At 41.4% G+C, this 23,355-nt stretch overlaps 1 protein-coding gene across 26 annotated transcripts in view; it reads right to left on the bottom strand.

The window, feature by feature from the left end:
* PATJ (PATJ crumbs cell polarity complex component) overlaps positions 1-23,355 on the bottom strand; it is a 153,737-nt gene that overhangs the window by 106,791 nt on the left and 23,591 nt on the right. For 19 of the 26 annotated variants that reach the window (XM_083742819.1, XM_083742838.1, XM_083742841.1 and 16 more), the window contains exons 15-18: positions 22,730-22,864; positions 21,115-21,282; positions 18,479-18,604; positions 1,459-1,668 (exon numbers count right to left, since the gene is read on the bottom strand). In XM_083742819.1, the coding sequence (XP_083598945.1) occupies positions 1,459-1,668; positions 18,479-18,604; positions 21,115-21,282; positions 22,730-22,864 (639 nt within the window). The remainder of the gene's footprint in view (positions 1-1,458; positions 1,669-18,478; positions 18,605-21,114; positions 21,283-22,729; positions 22,865-23,355) is intronic. The other 7 variants (XM_083742834.1, XM_083742823.1, XM_083742824.1 and 4 more) reach the window with 1 other exon arrangement.

Here is a 23,355-nt window from a genome sequence, read left to right as displayed (position 1 = left end):
CTTCCATTGTATCACATATCTTTCCATTATATCCGAGCTGGGAAAGTGTGATTGGAACAAGCCATGGCTTAAAGCTGGCTCCAGATCCTGGCTGGTGTGGAAGCCATTACTCACAGTTTCTCAGCTTGAATGTAATGGGAAGCTATGGCGAACTTTGACTTCCTAGCTCCATTTTGTGCTGGTGCATGTTGGAAAACAAGCCCCCTCTGGAGAGACTGGCTCCTCTCCCAGGCTCCCGGGCTTGCTTACTGGTGATCTGCCCTGGCTGCTATCTCCGCAGTCCAGGAGATTGAGATACGCGACATTTCCCAGCGTGGAAAATGCACAACCCCTTCCCTCCTTGCATACCAGCAGGAGAAAAGAAGATAGTCAGAAAGTCTTTCTACATCTTGTTTATTTTATGACTGTGCAACTCTACAAAAAACATGTCCGAACAGTTCAGTGTTCAGCAAGCAAGTGGCAAAGACTTCCTTCACATACGCAACAGGAAGGTCTCATATTACACGCTGAGCAAATGAAGCCTGTGAACTTCTGGGAAGATTCTTTCCCGCAGCTAGTCACATCATGTGATGTTTTCACCAAGCTGCCAGTTTGCAGCTGCGTTGCATTCATATTGTAACAGTGCAAATGGAGGAGCAAAGTGGCTGCATGTAGGTGCAGGGTGCTCATTCATATCATGGTTTATTTGATCATCAGAGAGTGAACATTATGCCAGTAATCTGCGCAGAAATGCACTCTCTCTATTCTTGAACAGATTAACCCAAATTGCCCTGTGTCACAGGAGATAAAGATTGCATGAGACATCCTACACCAGAAGTACTTGTGCTATGTAAAAGATTCAGAAGAAATAGCTCAGTAAAAGTGGGCAAGACTGCATGATGACAAAATCTTGCCTGGAGAAAGTCAGAATTTTGAATCCTATTAATCCAAAATCATGTGGCTATCCTAAACATAAAGTTCTCAACAGTGGCATCCTCCTTTAATTAAGGAGACTGGTTAAGACATTCCTGTTTGTACACGACTTTGATTTCACTACTGTCTGCGATTTTATCTTGGCTGGCTGCTGCTGTGCTTTAAAATCACTTACGCTGCAAGGTATTGAACTAAGTCAAACCCAGATTAGATCCACTTTAATCAATGGATCTAAGTTGTATATTTTACTGAATTTTCAAACTGCATTGCAGCTAACAGGGTGATTTCTAAAATAAATGGGAGACAGAAATCCAAACAAGTCTTTAGTATAAAACAAGACTCAAACTCTCACTCCAAGAGTATCAAAGAAAAATGTTTCTTTGCCCTTCAGCACACCACTTCATAAGATATGCCATGTTCAAATAATTTAGCAGGTCAGGCCTGGTCTGTTTCTTGCAAGCCCCAGCTGGGTTGCATAGGAAACTCCACTCAAACTAGTTTTGCTGAATTTGGGAAGTTACATAACATAAGATGACCAGCCCTTACCATCAAAGGTTTACAGATCCCAAGGTGAACTTTTCCTGGTGGCACAGATTTCAACACCTCTACAGCTTCTGCCAGAGTAGTATTGTGCAAACACATGTCATTGACAAAGACCAGACGGTCACCAGGGAAGAGTTCGCCACCACGCTCAGCCACTCCATTTGGCACCAGTGAACTGACCACAAATGCTGCCTTGGTTGGATCTAAGGGGTCCTGAAAAATAAGCAAAAGAAACTGTCATTTCTAAATATAGATAGAAGGAATGCTTCCAGACATGCAACATATATATATGTCCATCTACAGAAGGCTTCCATTACTATTTGGGCCACAGAGTTGAAAAATTATAGAAGGAAAAGCAGCAAAATGACAAGGTTTGCCAAATGATAATAAGAATGTCACGAAGGGAGGGGAGAAAGAGCGCAAAGACTAGTGTCAGAGCACATGCAATTCAACAAGGAAATGTGGATATTACTAAAAAAAAGAACTGGAAGAAAAACATGGCAGGCAAGGCTACTCAGATATTCTGCAATTCTGTACATTGTCATCTCCACTAGAAAGGACACATGGCAAACAGATAATATTTTGGGGAACCAAATCAAGACACCCAACAGTAGACACAGACATTCACCAATGTGACAGGAATAAACAGGGAGTGGTTCTTTTATTCCGTGGAAAGACCAAGGTATAATAAGCAACAGCACCTTGACTTCAGCATAGTTTTCCAAGAACCTAATTTCAACAAAAAATGCCCCCTTTATAGTTATTATTTCAGGATAAAGAGACAGTAAAGGGATGTGGAAGCCAAATTCTATTAGTTCTAAGGTGAGTCAGCAATTATCTACCCTCTCCAAAAATAAAATAATAATAATAAATCTAATTAAGAGCAGAATCGAAGCATACAAATATTCAGGGGATAAAATGAAGAATGCATTTGCTATAACTACGCTACCATTCTCAAGCAGAGGGAGCTCTTGTATAGGAAGAGAAGAGAAGCTACATAATGGGAAAGATCAATCAGCTAGAAACGGCATATTGCTGCACAGAGAAACTGGTCTGTCACCCAAAAGGTTTGGATGGCAGTATAGTTGCTGAAGGAGAAAAACCTACAAATCTAGTTTATTTTATAAGTCAAGCAATAAAAGATTCAAAAGCCACATTTTTGTTCAAAGACCCCAGTTTTTCATTTAAGGAAAATACCAGTAGATTATAAGCAGTATACTTTTGTAAAGGACCAATGAAACAGACATATTTAAAGAAGTACGATGTTTTGGGAGGCTTGCTTGAGTTTCCTAAAATCCCACCAATTTGAGGAACTTCAAGACAGAGTACAAGATCTCAGAAAACTAGCAACGCACGATACCCGATCAGTTCCTCGCTGCACTATTGTGGTGGTGGCTATATCATTTAGACAACTTTATTTTCCTTCTCCATCAGGACCAATGACTGTGAATACCCAGTGCTTTTTTTCCTATTAAAAAAATGTTTAGGGGTACTCTCATTTTCCTACTCATATGGAAATACTGCCCCTCAATGAGGCCAAACCTAGATTCACAAAATGTTTAGGGGTATGTGTACCCCTGCGTCCCTCTCCCACCCCAAAGAAAGCGCTGCCACTATCCATTAAAAAGTGATTTGCTGCATTTAAGGGCCATTAGAATTTGCTTTAATCCAGATAAGCTATTTATGTACACAAGGAAGGGCACCAAATACAACCAGAATTAACTTTGTACTTTTCATTCTGCTGGCTCCCAGAGCAGACACTTTTAAAACTGCAGTTTGTGCATCTTCAGCTATAGAAGAAAGCAATTCTTTCCCCCTGACTTAGCTTTGTTGGCCCACAACAGGATCCCCCAACCTGGTGCCCTCTGGATCTTCTGGACAACAACTCCCATTAGCCCCGTGGTATGATGCAAACCGCAATCCAGAACTTTTGGAGAGCAGTAATCTCAGGGAGGCTGAACTGCAACTTACATCCTGGTTCAGAATAGCAATAAAGGGCTGCCTGCAGTTTTTACCCCCAACTTGTTTGTATTTGATGTTTTCATTTTTAGTAACCCACACTGTGACCTATTTGCTTAATTCAGAATTGTGGGGTGTTAATTCTTTTTTTATTTATTAATTATTAAATTTATATACTGCCCTATACCCACAGGGTGTTAATGTATTAAATAAATAAATAAATAAATACACAAAACAAGAACACTCCATTATTGAAAATGAAGAATTTGCATTCAGAACACAATCTAAATCAGGCTGGTCTAACACGTGGCCCTCAATGCCTTTTTTGGCAGCCCTCAACATTTCACACACACAGACCCCTTTAGCCTTCCCAAAGCCAGGTAAGTAGAGTTCCCCTGCCTCCTTTCCAAAGCCTATTTAGCTGTTTTCCAGCTTTGGGAAGAAGGTGGGAGGCCTCTAGGACCCTGCCAGCACCTCACTTTGCCAGCTTCGGGAAGGTAGCACAAGGGCTGGGAGAGGGCTTTAAATTTTGGCCCAGCTTCCCCCCATCACCCCCATGCAACAAAGCAATGTGCAGTCCATAGGTTCCAAGCTGACACAGGTGGCGCTGTGGTCTAAACCACTGAGCCTCTTGGGCTTGCCGATCAGAAGATCGGCGGTTCAAATCCCTGCGATGGAGTGAGCTCCCGTCACTCTGTCCCAGCTTCTGCCAACCTAGCAGTTTGAAAGCATGCCCAAAGTGCAAGTAGATAAATAGGTATCGCTGAGGCGGGAAGGTAAACAGCATTTCCGTGCACTTTGGCTTCCATCTCGGTGTTCTGTTGAGCCAGAAGTGGTTTAGTCATGCTGGCCACATGACCTGGAAAGCTGTCTGTTGAGAAACGCCGGCTCCCTCAGTCTTAAAGCAAGATAAGTACCGCAATCGCCTTTGACTGGACTTAACCGTTCAAGGGTCCTTTACCTTTTTATTTTTTTCCTCTTGTGGCCCACTTGGTATGAAAAGTTGAGCCACCCTGATCTAGATGCTTCCATAAAGTTATTACTTTGGCCCTTCATGCCTATATCTACTTATTATTCCCAAATAGTTTCAAAATCAAATAAATAGGTCTTAGAGCACAGTGGCATGTTCTGTAGTTACCAGTACTTATTATGTACCAGATTTCATTTTCTTTCTGAAACTGGTGGCAGGTTTTGTGTAGGACTAATATCAATATCAGGTGCCCAGGAACCATAACAATAAGATGGATTTATTAGATCTAAAGTAGATATTTCAGCATTGGCCAACAGAGGGCACTTACAGACCAGCAACAAGATCCATCACTAAATGCATCTGACGCTCTTAGCAAAAAAGTGTGTATGTGTGCAGGGGGAAGATTTACTTGTTTAGCTATCAGATTAAGATTTTTCATTATTATGAAAGGACTGTGGACCACAAGGTTAGGAAACAGCAAATGAAGGAGCCTCAGTGACAACTCAAGGCACTGCAGGAGAAATCAAAACAAGATGGATGGACCTTGGTGGGCTCAGGCACAGGCCAGTGAAGAAGTTAAGCATGAAAGGGCATCAAGATGAGCAGTGGAGGAAAGGTAGAAAGGTGTAGTAAAGAGAGAAGGCAACAGAAGGAATAGGAAAGGGAACCTAGAGGGCTCTGCTAGGGTATGGTGCAATTGGTGATGGAGCATTGTGGCCACCGCCAACTGGGTCCAAGGGTGGAGCCGGAAACTCTGAGAATTAAGATTGCTTTAATGTTATCCCAACTAGGAAACCCAGCTGACATGAAAGTGAAAAGAGTAGCAATGACTGCAGATTCAATAGCTAAACATCTCTGGGGAAGACTCAAGATCCTTGAAGGGCAGTGGAGGAGGAGGTGAACTTTATCTGATCGTGACTCTATTCCCAGTCACCCCCAGTGCAGGGAACAAACTCTGTGACAGAGCCCCAGCAATTGTGCCTTCCATTTTTTATTGGGAATTGTCAGTATCTTTCTTTAACCAGTACTTTTTTTCAGCCAGAATGGAGTTCCCGCACCTTTGAGGTATGAGCCATTGTCATTATAAGAGAACAAGGGAGGTGTTTGTGGTGAGTTCCAGCACTTTTTCCCCAGAAAAAAATAGCACTGATCTTTACCATGTTGCATTGCCCCAATAAGCCCAGGACCCGGAACAGTTGGCAGCACCTAATTACAGTGGTACCTCAGGTTCCCGATGCTTCAGGTTCCCATCGCTTCAAGTTACAGACTCTGCTAACCCAGAAATAGTACCTCGGGTTAAGAACTTTGCTTCAGGATGAGAACAGAAATCACGCTGCCGCAGCAGGAGGCCTCATTAGATAAAGTGGTACCTCAGGTTAAGAACAGTTTCAGGTTAAGAACAGACCTCCGGACCGAATTAAGTTCTTAACCCGAGGTACCACTGTATTCTGTAACTACAGCTTCACTGAGAACAAGTTCTTGTTCACTGAAAACAAGTACCACATGCCATTTTAAGAAGCACATGTAAGAAAATGCCACAGATAAGTCAGTTCTCGCCATTGGCTTTCCAACTATATTAGCTTTGGCACTCCTTCGGCTCCGGGTTCAGACAAATCAGCTTTCTGAGAAAAGTTGGCATAATGAAGTCACAAAATACCTGCTGCCACAAAAATACCCAAATATAAATATATCAGAACTAACACTGAACAGAACAGCTAACAGGCACCAAAACAAATACATTTTCAGAGTCATTTGTCTGTACCATTTTAAGTTACCACCAGAACACTTTTGCTAGGGTCAGTTTGTGTAAGCCACACATTTTGCACTGCAGAGCCAAGAGAAACACACATCACAGCTCACAAAATGCATTACATTTTGCAAAACATCATTTAGAGAATTAAACTATGAAGTTATTTCTTCAAACTCTGTTGCATATTTTCCATTTTATTCACCCTTTCTTCATAGAAACCTTTAAACTCTATAATGTTACCAATTCTGCACTGATACAGGGCTGGAGCTCCATGAGGCAATTTTAGTTTTTACATGTGAAGTAGTCTTGCAAAAGCACCTGCAAATCATAATATTGCAAGTGATCACATCCTGAATTGTTAGGAAATTCACAGTGGTCACTCCAAAAGTTCTTTTGAAGATCAGTTCCGTGGCTGAGGATCTGCAGTCCTCATCACAGAGCCTGTACGGAAGGGAGATATATAGGTAGTCAAGGTTCTGTAGCAGCTAGGTCATATTGCAAAGTACCGAAATCTAACAATAAAAATATGAGAGCATGACACAGAGTCATTAAAACAAGGTCAACACAAGAAAATCACAATCAGCACAACAGGAAGCCAGAGTCGGGCAAGATAAAGCAGTCTTAACAGACCATCTCAAAATCATGAGAGAAATTGCTGACTGAATCTTTCTGGAAAAGGAGTCCCATTATATGGGTACCTGGATTGAAAAGCTCCTCTCCCAGGTCTCCACTAAGTGCACCTCTAACATTGGAAGAGTCATTATCTCAGTCCTACCTACTCCACATGGCTGTTGCAAGAGAGAACCTTTTATGTTGCCCTGAGTTCCTTAGACAAAAGGCAGGGAACAAATCTATTACAGTGGTACCTCAGGTTACAGACGCTTCAGGTTACAGACTCCACTAACCCAGAAATAGTACCTACGGTTAAGAACTTTGCTTCAGGATGAGAACAGAAATTGCGTGGTGGCGGTGTGGCAGCAGCAAGAGGCCCCATTAACAAAAGTGGTACCTCAGGTTAAGAACAGTTTCAGGTTAAGAACGGACCTCCAGAACGAATTAAGTTCTTAACCCGAGGTACCACTGTACAAACAAAGCCACCTGAAGTCTCTGGGTGATATTCAATTAAACTGTTGCTCTTGCGCAAGGATTAGCACTAGTGCAATGGAATTTCCTCCCCCTGCACAAACCCCATGCAATTCCCAAATCTGCTCCAGAGGCTTGGGGGAAAACCCAGAACAGATTTAGGGAATATGTTGTAGGGAGGGGGGAAGAATGTGCAAGGAGAAATACTTGCAGTGACAAAACAGTTTGCTTAGTGCTACACTGAATACAACCCATCAAAATTACCCAAAGTAAGGACTGGTTTGCATAAAGATTTCTGTGGTAGCTGCTGTGTACAGTGAATTCCAGCAACTCCTGCTTACATGCAGAGTTAACTGCATGAAGGCAGACCAAATAAAATACAATTAAAAAATAGCACACTGATCCTCCAATGGTGTTCCATGATATATGTGCAATGATCGTCAGTGCATAGCCCCTCTCAAGGTAGCATGCCCTCCAACATGCCACATAGGGAAATAGGGACACACATCTTTCAGGGCTCACAGCCCCCCCAAAAAAACAGGTGTATTTTGGGGCTGCGCCCTTGCTGAAGCCAAAACAAACATCTCAGTAGATAATCAGAAGCCAGAATGGCTCCTGAAATTCCAGGATGTCCCGCTCAAAGCATGACAGTTGACGAGCATGAGACCCAAGGTATAAGACTCTGAGCAGTAACCATATAGAGGCCTTGGAGGAGGATATATCTGGATTTATCATATATATCTGGGGCAGGAAAACTGGATCCAGCCAGTAAGCTGCATCCTTAATTCCCTCATTGGCCAACTTTGTTTTTGCTGTTGCTTCTTCAAAAGCAAGTTACATGGAATAAACAAGGGCAAGGTCTATCCTGAAGTAGTTGATCTCTGCACCACTCTTACTGAAAGATCGTTTTATGGAAGATGACTTTGTAGGAACAGTTTCAATCTGACACAGATCTACAAAAACGTCTATCCTGCTGCCTATCACGAAAACAAACAAGAAGCCCTCACACTGAAGACAACAGATCTGAAATACAAATTACAGGGAATTCCAACCAAGCCTACTCTTCTCCAAAAGATTGGAATGAGAGAGAGAGAGAGAGAGAGAGAGAGAGAGAGAGAGAAAGGCAGACCCCAAAACCCACAAGGTGAACAGAAGCCAACCCCTCTAGAAAGAATATAAAAGTGCTGATTTACCACCATGACAGTGATACAACCCTAAACTGCATAAATGTATTCAAGTTGTTAAACAGAAGGGTGTTTTAGGAGTAGTGGAAGGCAGCATTTGGAAAATAAAACATGGGTATTTATTGATCTGCAGTGGCGAGTACAGCAATGAATTTCATACGCTTGCTATACATCTGGCATTAATCAAGACTTCTGTTGTAGAAAATGTCAGTAAAGATCCAGAGAAAGAAACTACACAAAGAAGAAGAAAAATAACTGCAGGGAGAATTGGCAAAAATCGTTGCCTAGTCCTAACATTTTTTTTCTTTCTTTCCTTTTTCACTTGGTGGCCTAAAATCCAGTTTCGATTTGTGGGGTTGAAATAACCTTTTCAAATTTTCTTCATCCACCCTCTTCTCAAAACAAAGACCTTCTAACTGAAAGAAGTATATATACTAAAGTAAAAAAGGATATCCAAGGAGACACGCTGTACTTTAAAGCAACTGCTTAGGAACAGGAGCCTAACCCTTGCGAAGATTGGCAATCCCACTTGGCCCAACTACAGATGCTTTCGGAAATCATATTTAACTGGTGTCAAAGCAGCAACAATAGAATTATTGGTGTTCCTGTGGCAGATGTTCAAATGCTATTTTAATCTGGTAATCATTTGGACTGGTTTGCTATGGGAGAGGTTGTCAACCATGTACATTTGCCGAATGAAATCCCCAAATTCATTCATTCAGAGGACCAACGTATTTGATTTTCACCAAAAAATGTGTGGTTTAAAACTGCTGTTCATGTTACCAATAGTCCCAAGCACAACACAAGTGAAGTATTAAGTAGTGGCATGATAATGTTGGATTATTGCCGTAACTTATTCTGCAGAGCTTGCTTACGTGTGAGTGTTTATATATAGCAAGCAGTAGCTGCATGGAACACCAGCAAATCAAAGTGATATCTGTCAGTCTTTAAGATTGACATGAGATTTGCAATCCACCTCCCACTTCCCTTTTAAGATCAGAGCAAAACCGTCTGTCAGTTATGTTTCATTACAATGATGTCACATGATTGACAGGTGGGGAGCCTTGCCACATGTCAGATTTGGTGTGCACATCAGATGTTGGTAAGCATCTGACCCAAGGAGCCAAAATGGTTCCCCAACCCTGTCTTATATATCTATCTGTTGGGGGAGAAATCCCACCAAGCTCACTGGGGCTTATTTCCATGTAAAGATGCATAAAGTCTGCAGTCTTAGAAAGGGAGGGGGGCAAGTGAAAGCATGAACTGAGCAAACGTATGAGACAGAGGGTGGTCAGATGCAAAACTAGGCAGGCGGCATCTGCAACTTTAATTGTTGTATAGAAGTGGGAACCTGGTTTTCTTTTCAACCTGAGAAAGTGAGGTATTGATGGGCTATACATAGCAATTCTCTGCAGGACTATTCAGAAGTAGGTTCAATTGAGTTCCTTGGGGCTTACTCTTATGTAAGCATGTATAAGCAACTCCCCACTTATGTGGGTGTTACGTTCCGGTGCGTGATGCGCATAAGTGGGGAACACCCTCTTAACACCCTTTAAATGACCTCTGCCACTCCCTCTCCAAAATACTACTCTCCAAAATAATAATAATACTGTACTAAAAATATCCATAACTGGAATTGAAACTCTGGGGCTGGCAGGAGTGCTGCTGCTGCTGCGCTACCAGGTGGGGAGGCTGAGGGGCCTAAAGAAAAAGCCCTGCTGTGCCTCCAGTCTCTTCTCTGCCCTCACTGAAGTCCTCTTCAGGCTATCTCTTCAGCCTCTCTCCAGCTCTCTCATTCCATTTCCAGGTATGAATTAAACTATTTAATTATATACACAATCGTGCACAAGTGAAGAGATGCCTGTATAGGACCGCAGTCTGTACATAGTTTCTTGGGGAAGTTACTTCTCTCCAAATCCTACCACTCTGCCAAACGTGGACTGGGTTTGTGGAACCATTTTGTTCCAGCTTTACCTATTCCCTGGTTCTGCCTACCATTTGGTCACATGCCCTCTGCCCCACCAGGCCCAATGGGCACCTGGATGTTGCCGCCCTCTCCACAGAGGGCATGTAATGATTAAAACAGCCGTCATATATTTGCTGGATTGTTTCTGAAAGGTGGATGAAAAAGTACCTGGGGTATTTGCCAGGATAGGCATGACTGAACCAAGTTGGAACATGAGATTCATGAAGTGGATTTGATCCAACATTCACTGGCTACCCTGACCAAAAGCCAGTTTACTCAAGCTACATCAGGGCTATTTTCATACCTCAAGAATAAAATCGCTTTCCACTCAATCCATTTCTTCCGTCTAGAATCAATTCCTGAATATCTTCCAGCCATCCTTTCAAACAGGCTTTTCTAAAACCACCTGCGCCTTTCCTCCATCCAAGCTGTGTGCTCCCTTCGGGCCAGAACTTCCTTTGGTGATATTCCATATCCTATCCTGGGCATTTTTCTGCCCCTCCCCCCTGCAGACCTGAAAAATCTCAGGCCAGCTGTCCTTGTAGAATTTTATACAAATCTAAAACCAGTGGATGAGATTTTTGACACTGCAAACCTAAAGCCAGCCGCGGACACTATAAAACCTGGAACGTTAACAAGGGAAAGAAGAACACATGTTTCAGCTACTGATCCATTAGTTAGTAGCCAAACCTTGGCTCTGAGTTTTATATCCTTTTTGATATTATTCACTTGAGGAAGCCTAGGAAGAAAAAGATACTGCCCAAGTTACCAAATTAGTAGAACCAGCCTGAGATCCCAAGAACATTGCATCCTTGATATGCATCTAGCAGCAACAAGTGCAGATAGACAGGACAGACTGACTGGGGGGGGGGAGAATATGGAAGCAACAAATCAACCGCTGAAAAAGGATAAAGGTTAACACCATACTTTTAAAGCTCTATTACAAAACTTTAAAAGTCCTGGAGAAACCTGGGAATTCTACCTTGATAAGGGTGCTGGGATTGTGAAGCCAGGACCCTTAACTAATTAGAATTCCCAGGATTCTTTGGGGGAAGCCATGACTGTTAAAACGGTGGTTTTAAATGTATGGTGTGAACGAGACTGGCTTCCATGCTTTAATGGCACCTCTGCTCCTTATGCTAATAATTAGGTAAAGGTAAAGGTACCTGTGACAGTTAAGTCCAGTTGGGAACAACTCTGGGGTTGCGGCGCTCATCTTGCTTTACAGGCCGGGGGAGCTGGCGTTTGTCCGCTTCCGCTGACAGTTTTTCCAGGTCATGTGGCCAGCATGACTAAGCCGCTTCTGACAAAGCCAAGGCAGCGCAAGGAAATGCCGTTTACCTTCCCGCAGGAGCGGTACCTATTTATTTACTTGCACTGCATGCTTTCGAAATGCTAGGTTGGCAGGAGCTGGGTCCGAGCAATGGGAGCTCACCCCATCATGGGAATTCGAACCACTGACCTTCCAACTGGCAAGCCCAAGCAGCACAGTGGTTTAAACCACAGTGCCACCCGCGTCCCAATTACATAAGGGCAAAGATGTTAGAGAACTGTGTGGTTAACAAAAATATTTAAAGCTGGAACTTGGGCAGAGCAAGCAACAGAGGATCTTACCAAAGAGCATTAAGAAACATAAATCAGCCTATTAATAATTTTGCATGCAGAAAAGTTCCAGGTTCAATCCCCACCATCTTTAGTTTAGTGATAGAAACAAGCCCAGCAATGTTTCAAGTATTATTGATTGGTGTTGTGTTATGTTGAATGATTTGATAATATACCTGGCTTTACCATTAATCCTACAGCTAAATGCATTTTCCACAGAGCTTAGTTTTCCATACGTTAAGGATAGTGCCTTTAACATATCTGATCGGACAGAAATTGAATAAAAACAAATGTGAAGCTGTTAAAATTGTAGACTAGGGGAAATCGTTAGAATTTTAGGCTGGAAACTAAGTGAAAACTTGCCAAACCATACACCCAGTAAGAGCACTACATATCACATTTGTGCGGTCAAAGTACATTTATAAAAAAGCTCATTTATCTTTCCAGTTCTATAATCTTATTCTTGACCAGAGATTGAAACTCCAGTCTGGATCATATCTGATTTCCAAGCTTCTAATTTTTGAGGTTTGCTCATTAGAGACTTGTTTTCTTTCATAGGCTCCATTTTGTGGAATGTATGGTAAATAATTGATTTTTACAAAGATTACTAATAAGCAAAACACTTGCATACTGTTGGCAAATAGCATCCATTTCTACAGCACCTTCTGTCCAAAGCCCTTTATGAACTTTATATGAAAAATAACTTTAAGTCTACAGATCAAGTAAAATGAAGTCATCTATGAATTCGCCAGCAACACTACATAAAAGTTAGTTAGGAGGTGAGCTACTCATCCAAACAGAATGGTGGAGAGAAAAAATAAGGGAGCCAGAGAATATTACTCAACCTAGAATTTGGCCAGAATATTAGATTTAACACCATCCCACATTTAATTACCAGGCATGGGGGAACCAGCAGATGTAGGTTTGTGTTGCATCTTGCAACACCACAAAAATCCTGAGTTATCAACTGGCCTATTGGTTCAGTAGATTAAATTAAAATTTATAGGTCACCTAACACAAATAATGCCTCCAAAGCAATTTATGTTATATAGACAAAAACATAAATAAACAGTGAAGAAACCATCAGCTAAAAGCAAATCACAAGCTCGAAGATGTTAAAACTGTTCCCACTGAAAATACTACAATCCAGGCATAGGGCTACAGGCCTAATTAGGCACAGCATGGGCTCAAATTTAGCCTGCAAGGTCATTTTTCCAAAACCATTGCACCTCTCTCCCTAAGCGGGGCAGAAGCTTCCCAGGCTTTTGGAAGGATGTGCCGGGGAACATTTTGGGTTCTAGTCTAGTCCTCCTAGACCACTGACCGCATATCACTGCTTCTGACATGTCCTACACCCCATTCCCCACATCACACTGCTTGGGCATTTCCTTTTCCTCCCACCCTGGCTCCTGCCTCACAGGTGGCACCAAACCTCATAAATCATTGGTCCCTTCTCCTGGGTCAGCCTCCACCTCCACCCCCCTGTCTTTGCCACATCAGGGCCCTGCCAGTCTCTGGCAAGGTATTTTCACCCACGCAGAGGCAGAGTTGGGTCAACAGCCTAAGCAGGTAGAAAACTTTCCAAGGCCTGGAGACCACCCATGCCTCCATGACAGCAATGAATCCAGAATTATGCCAAAGCAACCTTCTTTCCTCCTAGAGGTCATGAAGGACCCAGAGTACTGATATAGAAAGGGAGTTCTCTGAAAAAAATGATCCAATACAAAGGACAGCACATACACATCTCTTCCAACCACCCCTTATTTATCAGGAACATCCCCTGTTTTTTAATCCCTGCCCTGGTACATCATTCTCCCTTAAGGGAGAATGTTTTGTTTCTTTTTTCTTTTTAAAACACAGTATGAAATGGTAGCTTCCTTATCTCTAGAAGTGAAACCCTTTGAGTGGGTAGCTGGTTGCATCCCCAGCTGGGTGAACATGTCAGTAATGGCACATGCATGAAACCCTAAGGTACATAGCCTTCCACTTCACATACTGCTGATGCCAAGGTATACAGTGGTACCTCAGGTTACAAACACTTCGGGTTACAGACTCTGCTAACCCGGAAGTAGTACCTCGGGTTAAGAACTTTACCTCAGGATGAGAACAGAAATTGTGCGGAGGCAGTGGGAGGCCCCATTAGCTAAAGTGGTACCTCAGGTTAAGAACGGTTTCAGGTTCAGAACAGACCTCTGGAACGAATTAAGTACGTAACCAGAAGTACCACTGTATTTTGAATTGATAGTATCCTATATTTACCATTATTTCTTTTGCCAAAAGAACCACTATCGTGCTCTTGACTTTATCCCCACCCCAATAAATTTGCTAAGCAAATGAATAATGCCGGAGAGCAAAGAGCCTTCCGTAAAACAATCCTTGCCACAGGAATAGGCACATTGCAGGCAAGTCCTCATTTTCCCCTGTGTGAAGCTTTGGAGGTCGTGCACATAACATGCTGGACAGCCAACTGTCCAGCAACTAAAATTACACCCTAAACTATAAGAACGTTTCAAATGTTTATGCAAAATGGGGGAAAAACAACTGCAGATTCTTTCTGACATCCCTATAAAACTAAAGCCTACAGGCAAATTATTCCCAAACCACCCATTTTGGGATTGCCTTCGCCTTCCAAAAGCTCATCTGGTATTGCTCACAGTTAAGAGCAGAATACTGGAAAAGGCAGACGAGTGAGGAACGGCTAAGAATTCCAGAAATACAGAAAGCCTCAGATATGGCCTTTGTTCTCCCAGTAATAAACCTCTGTCCTGCTTTGCAAAAGTGAGTTTTACTGTGTGTGATTTATTATGTAATTACAGCAAAGAGATATTAGAGCTCATTAATTATCTCACACAGTATAAAACTTTTAAATTAAGTTATCGGCCATACAAATGTCACAACGGATGCCATTTACTCACTTTAATATATAATGATATATTGCAAATGCTGCTGGAAAGAGCAGATATTTTTTCCAGTAAGCTTTAGAGGCAAAACATATGGTCCACCCTTTCCATTTGGGCAGTTTCTCTGTAGCCACCATTTCTTCTGTCTAACTTTGTCTGATATGATGGCCCAGTCCACACAAACACCACAGCGTACAGACAAAACAGTCTTTGGCTGAGTGCATGTCTGCAGTTGTGCAGAAAAGTCAGAAAGAACCAGCCAAGTTACAGCTTACAAGGAGTGCCCAAAGGGCCAACGGCTACAGTGTAACATAAATAAATTAAACATTTTATGTTTTGCCATGTTTTTCTATTAAACAACCATAGCAATACTAAAACCACCAAAAATACAAGCGCTGCTGAAAACAGAAGCAGAATATAATACTTTCTAGCCCTTCAGACTTCAAATTCCTGACCAATCAGCAACATCAACTCAATATCTAAATGTTGCAATAGAGCTAGCTTGCATGGAAAACAAGTTGATATTGTGTGGGCAGCCCTGCTCCTAGCAGATATCAATCTGGTATCTGAAGGCAAATACATCTATCATAGGATCTCATTGGGTGGTCAAAGATTGCTTTTTTAATAGAAAAATAGGTGTCGGTACTAACAATGAAGTTGTTACAGGAAGTGTCACACTTTTTAACAACAACAAAAAAGAGGTGCCAGTACTGTGTACCCTTTAGTACCCTCTTGAAAACATGGGCTATTCATAACAGAGCTGCTCCCTGAATTATCCCAAATCTGGATGCTCAGAACTTTAAGTAGCTAACCGCCATCTTGAATTGAGAGTAGTAATCAGCTGAGTAGTTCGTAACATTAAACATGCTTATAGCAGTTATAGCAGTCAAAAGCTATGCTGCTGAATTTCAAATGTGGCTCCACATAGAGCAATTACAACATCTAATCTGGATGTAACATAAACATCTACAGCAAGGATATGGTTGCAAGGATACAGCAGGAAAAATGTCTAACACTGAATAATTTCCCCCAGTAGTTTCATTTTGTTTTCACTGATTAGCCATTAGCCATGTTCCACCCCCCGCTATGCAGTCATGAGAATCACTGTGACTGCATTCATATAGCATCTCCTCCAATAGTCCCTGGAAGCTGGAAAAGAAACATTTTTTTTCCAGAGCCCTGACTCAGGGAAATCCCTACCCTCCAATCATTCCAATTTCCAAGAAGCATCTATGGTCTACTGCTACCAAGACTTCCAGCTAATTGCAAAAACGGCAGTGCCTCAGCATCGCCAAAGGGCCCTTGTGTGGAAGCAACCTTGGTTACAGGAAGAAAGAGAAGAGGTTAATAAAAAAATACATCAAAAAGCATTTGTAAGAATATGGCTGAGAAGGAGAGAGAAAAGCAGTGCCTGTAAGCTATTATGTGCATTATCCAATATATACACCCAAGGTGGTATCATAGGGCAGGTTAGTGCTTAGAGAGCCTTTGCCTATTAGATGACCTCTCAATGCTTTGGACTACAACTCCCATCAGCCCCTGTTTTATAGTCCAGAACAATGTGTTGGTGAAGGCTGGCTTACAGATTGATGGAAGTGGAGAAGCAAGTGCAAAATACTACAGAGGTCAGGTAAGCATGGGCTAGGTCAGAGATGGAAAACACGTGATCCTTCAAAATGTTGGACTCTCAGCTCCTACCAGTCCCAGCAACCATAGCTAGTGGTGAGTGATGATGGGAGTTATAGTCCAACAACAACTACAGGGCCACAGGTTAGCCATTCCTGGGCTAAGGCAATAATTTAGTTTTCCACGGGTCACTCCAGTCTATTATAGAAGGGCCAATTCTAGTTGCATATATTAATTTGCCCCCCTCCCCCATGGCCTATCAAAAGAGTTACTGTGACTGAATATACCTCATTAATAGATATGCACCATAAAAAGCTTAGTAGCTCAGCAAGGACACGCTGCACTTTATAAACCAATATCTTAAAATGATGGAAGATCTAAAATTAAATGGCTTAAAGCCCATTTCAAATAATTCAAATTTAGCTGCATCCTATTCCTTGCCAATGTATTTGCATCGGTAAGTAAATAAAAACTGTTATTAAAGCCTCCATTAATTCTGATCATACAAAAATATAAAAGCAAGTCTGCATATTATTGCCCTCTGCAAAGGATAGTAGGTAGATATACTGTAAACATTTGGGACCCCCTCTGAAACATAAAATATGTCAAGGGGAAAAAAACTTTTCACAAGCACGTCTCAAGTATTTGTCTTGAATCCGTCCCCAGTTTGTGTCTTATTTTGTAAAAGTATTATAGATTTCTATATCCTTTGACATATTTGTCTTATTAAACAAAAGCATTTAGACAGCACTCATATATGCAGTGTGTTACGGCAAACAGTTAACTACATTCCTTAGTTGGAGCCTTTAAAAATATCATATTGATGACATCAGCAGCGTACACTATTTTCTATTCCTGGTAAACTTTGCTCAGACAAATTTTAGTTTCAACTATTTTCAAAATGCAACAACTTTCATTTTACACTGACAAAATTGAGCTTTTATGGAGGGGGACTATGTTTCACTATGATGTTCAAACTTGATGTCACCATTTCCAGTTCTGAAATTCTATTATTGTCCTCACTATTTTCTCCTAAATAACACAAGGCTTTCCTTTGGCTTGTTATTATTTCCATTAAAAAATTAACACAATATTCCTTGGAACAGGAAATAATCCAGTTCAAAAATTTTGAGTTTGCTATTGAACTATGTAATAGTATTCATAGAGCAGCAATAATAGCAATTTTTGAAGCTAATATAATACCCTGCTTTGCAATGACCATACAAAGTTACCTTGCACTGAGTCAAGCCATTGGCCTGTCTAGCCCAGTGATATATGTATATCATGATTTGCAACACCTCTCCAAAGTTTCAAGTAAGGGGTTCTTTCTGAGGCCTGATGTCCCTAAACAATACTGGGGGGAAAACTACTTAGATAAAGACATCCCAGTCTTTTAATTGTGAATAAAGCAATTTTTCAGATTGAGCTATAAATTGTACGAAGTAATCCAGTCAGGCTCATTAACAGTGGAAGGGAACAACTGAGAGAGGGAGGAGAAAAGGAAGCAGGACTGCAGAGAAAAGCTGATGTTCATTTGGAGCATCACCCATTTTTCCCCAGTGCTCAGCTCAGCTGATCAGTGGGAGGGAATGTTGTGGACCATGTAAGATTAGGCAGTAGGCAAGAGGCAGACCTGGAAGCACATACTGCACACTTCTGAACTAGAGATAGAAGCCAAAGCATGCTTCTTAGAGATTATTATTTTGTTTATTAAATCATGGCTTCTTCTTCTGCTTCTTCCTATTATTATTTCACTACACTAATCCATAACAATGGATAATAGTTTTTATTAGCTATTTAAAAACAGCTCATGTATCTACACAGAAAGTTTTTGAGACTAAAAACAAAAACTGCAGAAGAACCAACTCAGCTCTTTGCTAAGATGCAAAGATCACGTCAACAAAACGTACAGGGAATACTAAGGCACAACCGTAAATGCAATAAGGATTGAAGGCAATTAATCATCACGGATGCACAGCATACCTGGTAGTCCAAAATGCTGAATCCTAAGCCCATCTTAGTGTCTTTTACAAGTTCAATGACATTGACTTCGGAAGACCAAAGTTCTAGCTCCACCTCTTCCTCTTCTTCTTCCTCCCCTGGTTTCACCTGAGAAATAAGATATCAAGCTTTTTTTCCCCTGTTGATAAATTTATCCATCATATACAAGCTGAAGAGGGTGCCTGGACTAGAATTTAAATCATTCTGTGAAACTAGATATTGGCTCAGTTCACTTAAGCTAAGGTCGCTAACCTTCAATGGTCGCATTAGATGCATAAAAGTAAAAGGGCACAGAGAGGAAAGCAAAAAATAAAATAAGCCTGGTATGCAAACGTAGCTAAGAGTATGGCCTGTGATCTTGGAGGCTCCTGGGTCAACACTTAACTTTGCCAGGAACCCTGTTAAGTGGCCACTGTATCTTGCATGCCATCTTCCATATGGGGGTAATGATGATGGACTACTCTATAGGATTGTTGCAGGGATTACTATCCGTAAAGTGCTTTGAACGATCCAGAATTCATAGTTTTAAATAGTAGGGGCAAAAGCACAAAGGAACAAGGCCATGAAATATTCAGTCACATGATCCCACAAGGCTTTCAGAGGAAAAACAAGGGCACTTCTAACTGGAGACTCTGAAAGGCAATGTTATGACTCCTTATACTGAAAATCTGAAAGAGGTCCTATATGTGAAGGTAGACTTAACATGTACAGGGTCAAAAAAGGAAGACCTCACCAAGGAGGCTTGGTAAGCCAAAAAGCATGACAGTAACCATGCATGAATTAATTGTGCCTGTTTTGCTCCTCCCCACTCATACTGCAAAGAAATAAACCACAGTCCCTAGCTTAGTGCTACATTTGAGCCAGGGATCGTTTTTGGCTTTGCTCCAGATAAACTGCGATCTGTAGCCAAGGTTTGTTCTTAGCTCATTATCTGTGATTTATTAGAACCAAAACAAACTACAATCCCTGACTTAGACGTAACACAATTATTATTATCAATTAAATTTATACACTGCCCTTCATCACAGCATCTCAGGGATGTTCACATAATAAGAACAAGGTAAGATTCAGAAAGCATATTCTGTGGTATTACTCAGAGACAAATGAATTTATACAGTGCCCTGATATCAGTGTAAAACCATTGTTTTAAAAGATCTGAGTGGCCACTGATAAACTCATAGAAGTATATTGGCACTGCGCTGCCAGTTAAATGGAACATTTAACTTAATCACTAAGCTATCCAAAACAGGACACTGGTACATCAAGAAGATACATCATTATGGAGCCATGGAGCCAGAAGCAAAAGTTCACTTTATTACACTGAAAGACAAGGTCTGTACTTCTGGAAAAAAAATTAAACTCAAACTGTATTCTTCCAGTTTGCATCAGGTCCTTTGTTCACAAGATGGAAGTAATCAGCTAATGGGGAAGCTGAGACTAGGTATAATTCAAAGCTTTTGCTCCCTTATTAAACTGAAGAATGATGAATGGGATGTACACCGTCAGCATGTCGGCCCATTGATTTACATACCTTGTATCATTAGTACAATGATGTTTCCAGCTACCTGCCTAGATAAAGCCACTAGGAGTTTCCAATTACAGTGAAAGTAGTAAAGTCACAAACATGAAATATCTCTCAGGGAAGATGCATTTGTTAAAGTACTGTTGTAGCTTTGGTTCAAAAGCACACACTCAGCTTCATAAAATTCAAGGCAGTGAAGCCTGAATTTCAGATTCTGATCAGATTCATTGTTCACCGAGAAAAGGCAAAAAAGAAGAGAGGCTGTGACCATCGTTTTCTGCACTATGCACAGAAGATATATGACTCCCCTGGTGGAATGTTTGGAATTGCAGGCTGTGATCCAGCAAAGCCTGTGTGGAAGTGGCAAAATCCTTCTGTGCTTGCTCTCTCTTCTAGTAGTAGCTCCTGGGCTTCTGAAATGCTCTTCTAAAGGGTCTCCTCACTTTTTGGGTGGGGCTGCCACTGTCACCTAAATGGAACTTTAAAAAACCACCAGTCATTTACACTTTGGATCCTGACACCAGTGTTTGGTTTCCCTTCTGCTTACAAAACACTACAATTAACAGGGCTCTGGCAGGAAAGGGACGTCACAAGAGTTTAAAAACCAGGATAGAATGGATTAAGAGGGGAAATCTAGAACCCTTCAACCACTATCTCAAGTCTAGACTGTTTTGGTAGCCTTACTATTCTCCTTGATGAGATTATAGTGCTTCAACAATACCTCCATTTCCTTTCTCTCCCACATCATCTTTCTTCCATTCCTACTATTGATTTGTCAATCCCTGTCCTCTCTTGCGAACACTTCTATACAGTCATACCTTGGTTGTCAAACTTAACCTGTTCCAGGAGTCCGTTCGACTTCCAAAATGGTTCAAAAACCAAAGTGGGGCTTCCAATTGGCTGCAGGAACTTCTTGCACTCAATCAGAAGCAGCGGAGAGGAGAGTTACTAGAACGTACATTCATGACTAATTTAAATCCCACTGAACACAATGGGGCCACATCTGGATCCAACCCATTATCTTCCGAAAGTCAAGGTACATCTGTTGGCACCCCTTCACCTTTTCTTTTCATGTTTCAAAATGTTATTGCTTTACCTTTGGTTCTGGAGAGCAAGCAATAATGGCTGTGGGCTCGTCCACAAAGGATTCTGTCCCATCATCAAACAGGCGCCGGCAACTAACCAGGGTAAATGGAGGAGGCACTTCCTTAAGAAAAGAAACTGCCTCACGGCGGGATTTTCCATAGAGCTGAACACCATTTACCTATGACAAGAAATGAGAACGTACATGGACTTGAAGACAAGCGATCTGGTTCCACCCTAAATCATACTTTTATTTTTTTTAATAAATATTTGTAAAGGGAATATGTGCATGAATTAATACTTATTATCCCTTTTGAGTTGTATCTTTGCCCTTTTGGTCCTTCCAGGCTGTGATGCATTATGGTTTAATTTTATTCTTCTTATTCTGTGTGTGTGTGTGTGTGTGTGTGTGTGTTTGCACTCATGAAAGGAGTAAGTAATCAGTTGCTTTTATCCAGGGGTAGGAGACCTCAGGCCCCATCCACCACTGCCACGTGTTCCTCCACCCACCCAAAGGAATGAAATCCTTGGGTTGAAAAAGGTTTCACACCCCTGACTGAGCCTCACCTCCAGGCTCCAGCACACCAGTTCAAAGCAAATCTCTTAAAGCAGTCTGAAACATTTTTATATATATTATCACATTTGTAGCCAATCCTCTTTTCAAAATTAAGACTCATATACACCTTCCTCACAGGATGAAACACATCTGAATAGGATTGCAATGCCCCTTCTCTGTATGTCATAATTCTGAATCATATTCATTCTACACATTTTCTTGCTTCCTTATTGCTAAGTGGCCAATTTCCAAACAAAACGATAGTCTTGAGAAGGACAGCAAAGAGGAGGAATGGTAGTTATGGACTGACTCCTATTCAGTCAATGGGTATTCTCTTGCATATCTTATTAACTCCAACGGCCTGTCTCTCGATTGCTGTATCAGTGGTTTGGCAGCGCTGTTTTCTTTGTGAGTTTGTTACTTTTTTCTGCCCATTACAGCTTTTATTTAATGGAGTGCATAACCTGGTTAATTTTTAACATGTGCTCTAGGCTAACAGGGGGTATATTTCAACCAAGAGGCCAGTTTATTTTTTTAAAAAAACTCAAAACTGGAGGAGTGGGATGAAAGAAATGTTTCACAAGCTCTGGACATAGTTGTGGATTTGGATAAGTAATGTATAGACAGAATCCAGGCTTATATAACAATAATTCACTAACAATTAAATCATAGCAAGGCTTTATTACTTCCATACTACAGTTTTGGTTGATTGTCAATATATTTCTCTCCCCCCCCCCATGTCCTTTAAACCTTTGGCACTCAGCATTTCCTATCATGAATGTTGCAAAAGGAAAAACAAACTGCATTGATGGGCATGAGTTTGTGACATAGTGAATTAAATGATTTAAAGGAGGAACTGCTTACATCTCCTACGGAAAACCCAAAGGCCTAAGACTTCCAGGGTTAAGCACACACTTTCCTGCCCTCCCCTCATAGCTTTAATTTATGTTAATACTCTTCGTAGCTATGTAGAAAGGTACTCTGATGGGTCTCATCCACATGAACACTAGTAAAACACTGGAAGGTGACTAAATATCACGGCTACATACAACGTATTGTCTACAAACTTTACCTCTAGAAGTTCATCCTCCAACTGCAATAAACTGAGTTTGGCAATCGGACCATCAGGAGCTATTGAAGATATATAATGATGTCCTTCAAATGTATCCAGTTCCACCCCCAGTCTCATTGTGTGAATAGGTAGGAGCTGTTGAAAACAAAGCAATGTGTGAGTAAGTAGCAGCTGTTAAAAAACCAAAATGTATGGTATTTTATCAGCTTTTCCAGCGACTTGGACCTCTAGGGAGAGGGCCTCTTGGGAGCATGCTAGATGGCAGAAGTCAATTGATAGATTTGGAGAACTTAAATATCTCAAAACAAGGGTCATAGACTACACCTCAGCAGTGTTATCTATAGCTTCAGCAGTTTTATTGCTTAATGTCGAATGGCTGCATTCAGACATCACATTAAACTATGGTTCAGTGAAACATGAACCTCCACCTGTGTTTGCATGCTCGACCTTCCCCTCTCCACCTCCCATGCAGCCAGAAGGAGGAGTTGACAAAATGTGTAATATTGTGAGATTCAAACAATCCAACTCTGGTTTCTGAAGGAGGTTTGTTTCAAATAATCATAATAAATGTTTCCCACAGCTCCAGGTTTGGACAAGATGGCAAAGTGGCAGAAAATCAAAAGCAG

This window comes from Podarcis gaigeae (genome assembly GCF_964106915.1).
Source record: "Podarcis gaigeae genome assembly, chromosome: 6".
Classification (NCBI taxonomy): domain Eukaryota; kingdom Metazoa; phylum Chordata; class Lepidosauria; order Squamata; family Lacertidae; genus Podarcis; species Podarcis gaigeae.
This window is presented reverse-complemented; position numbering and strand designations above follow the sequence as displayed.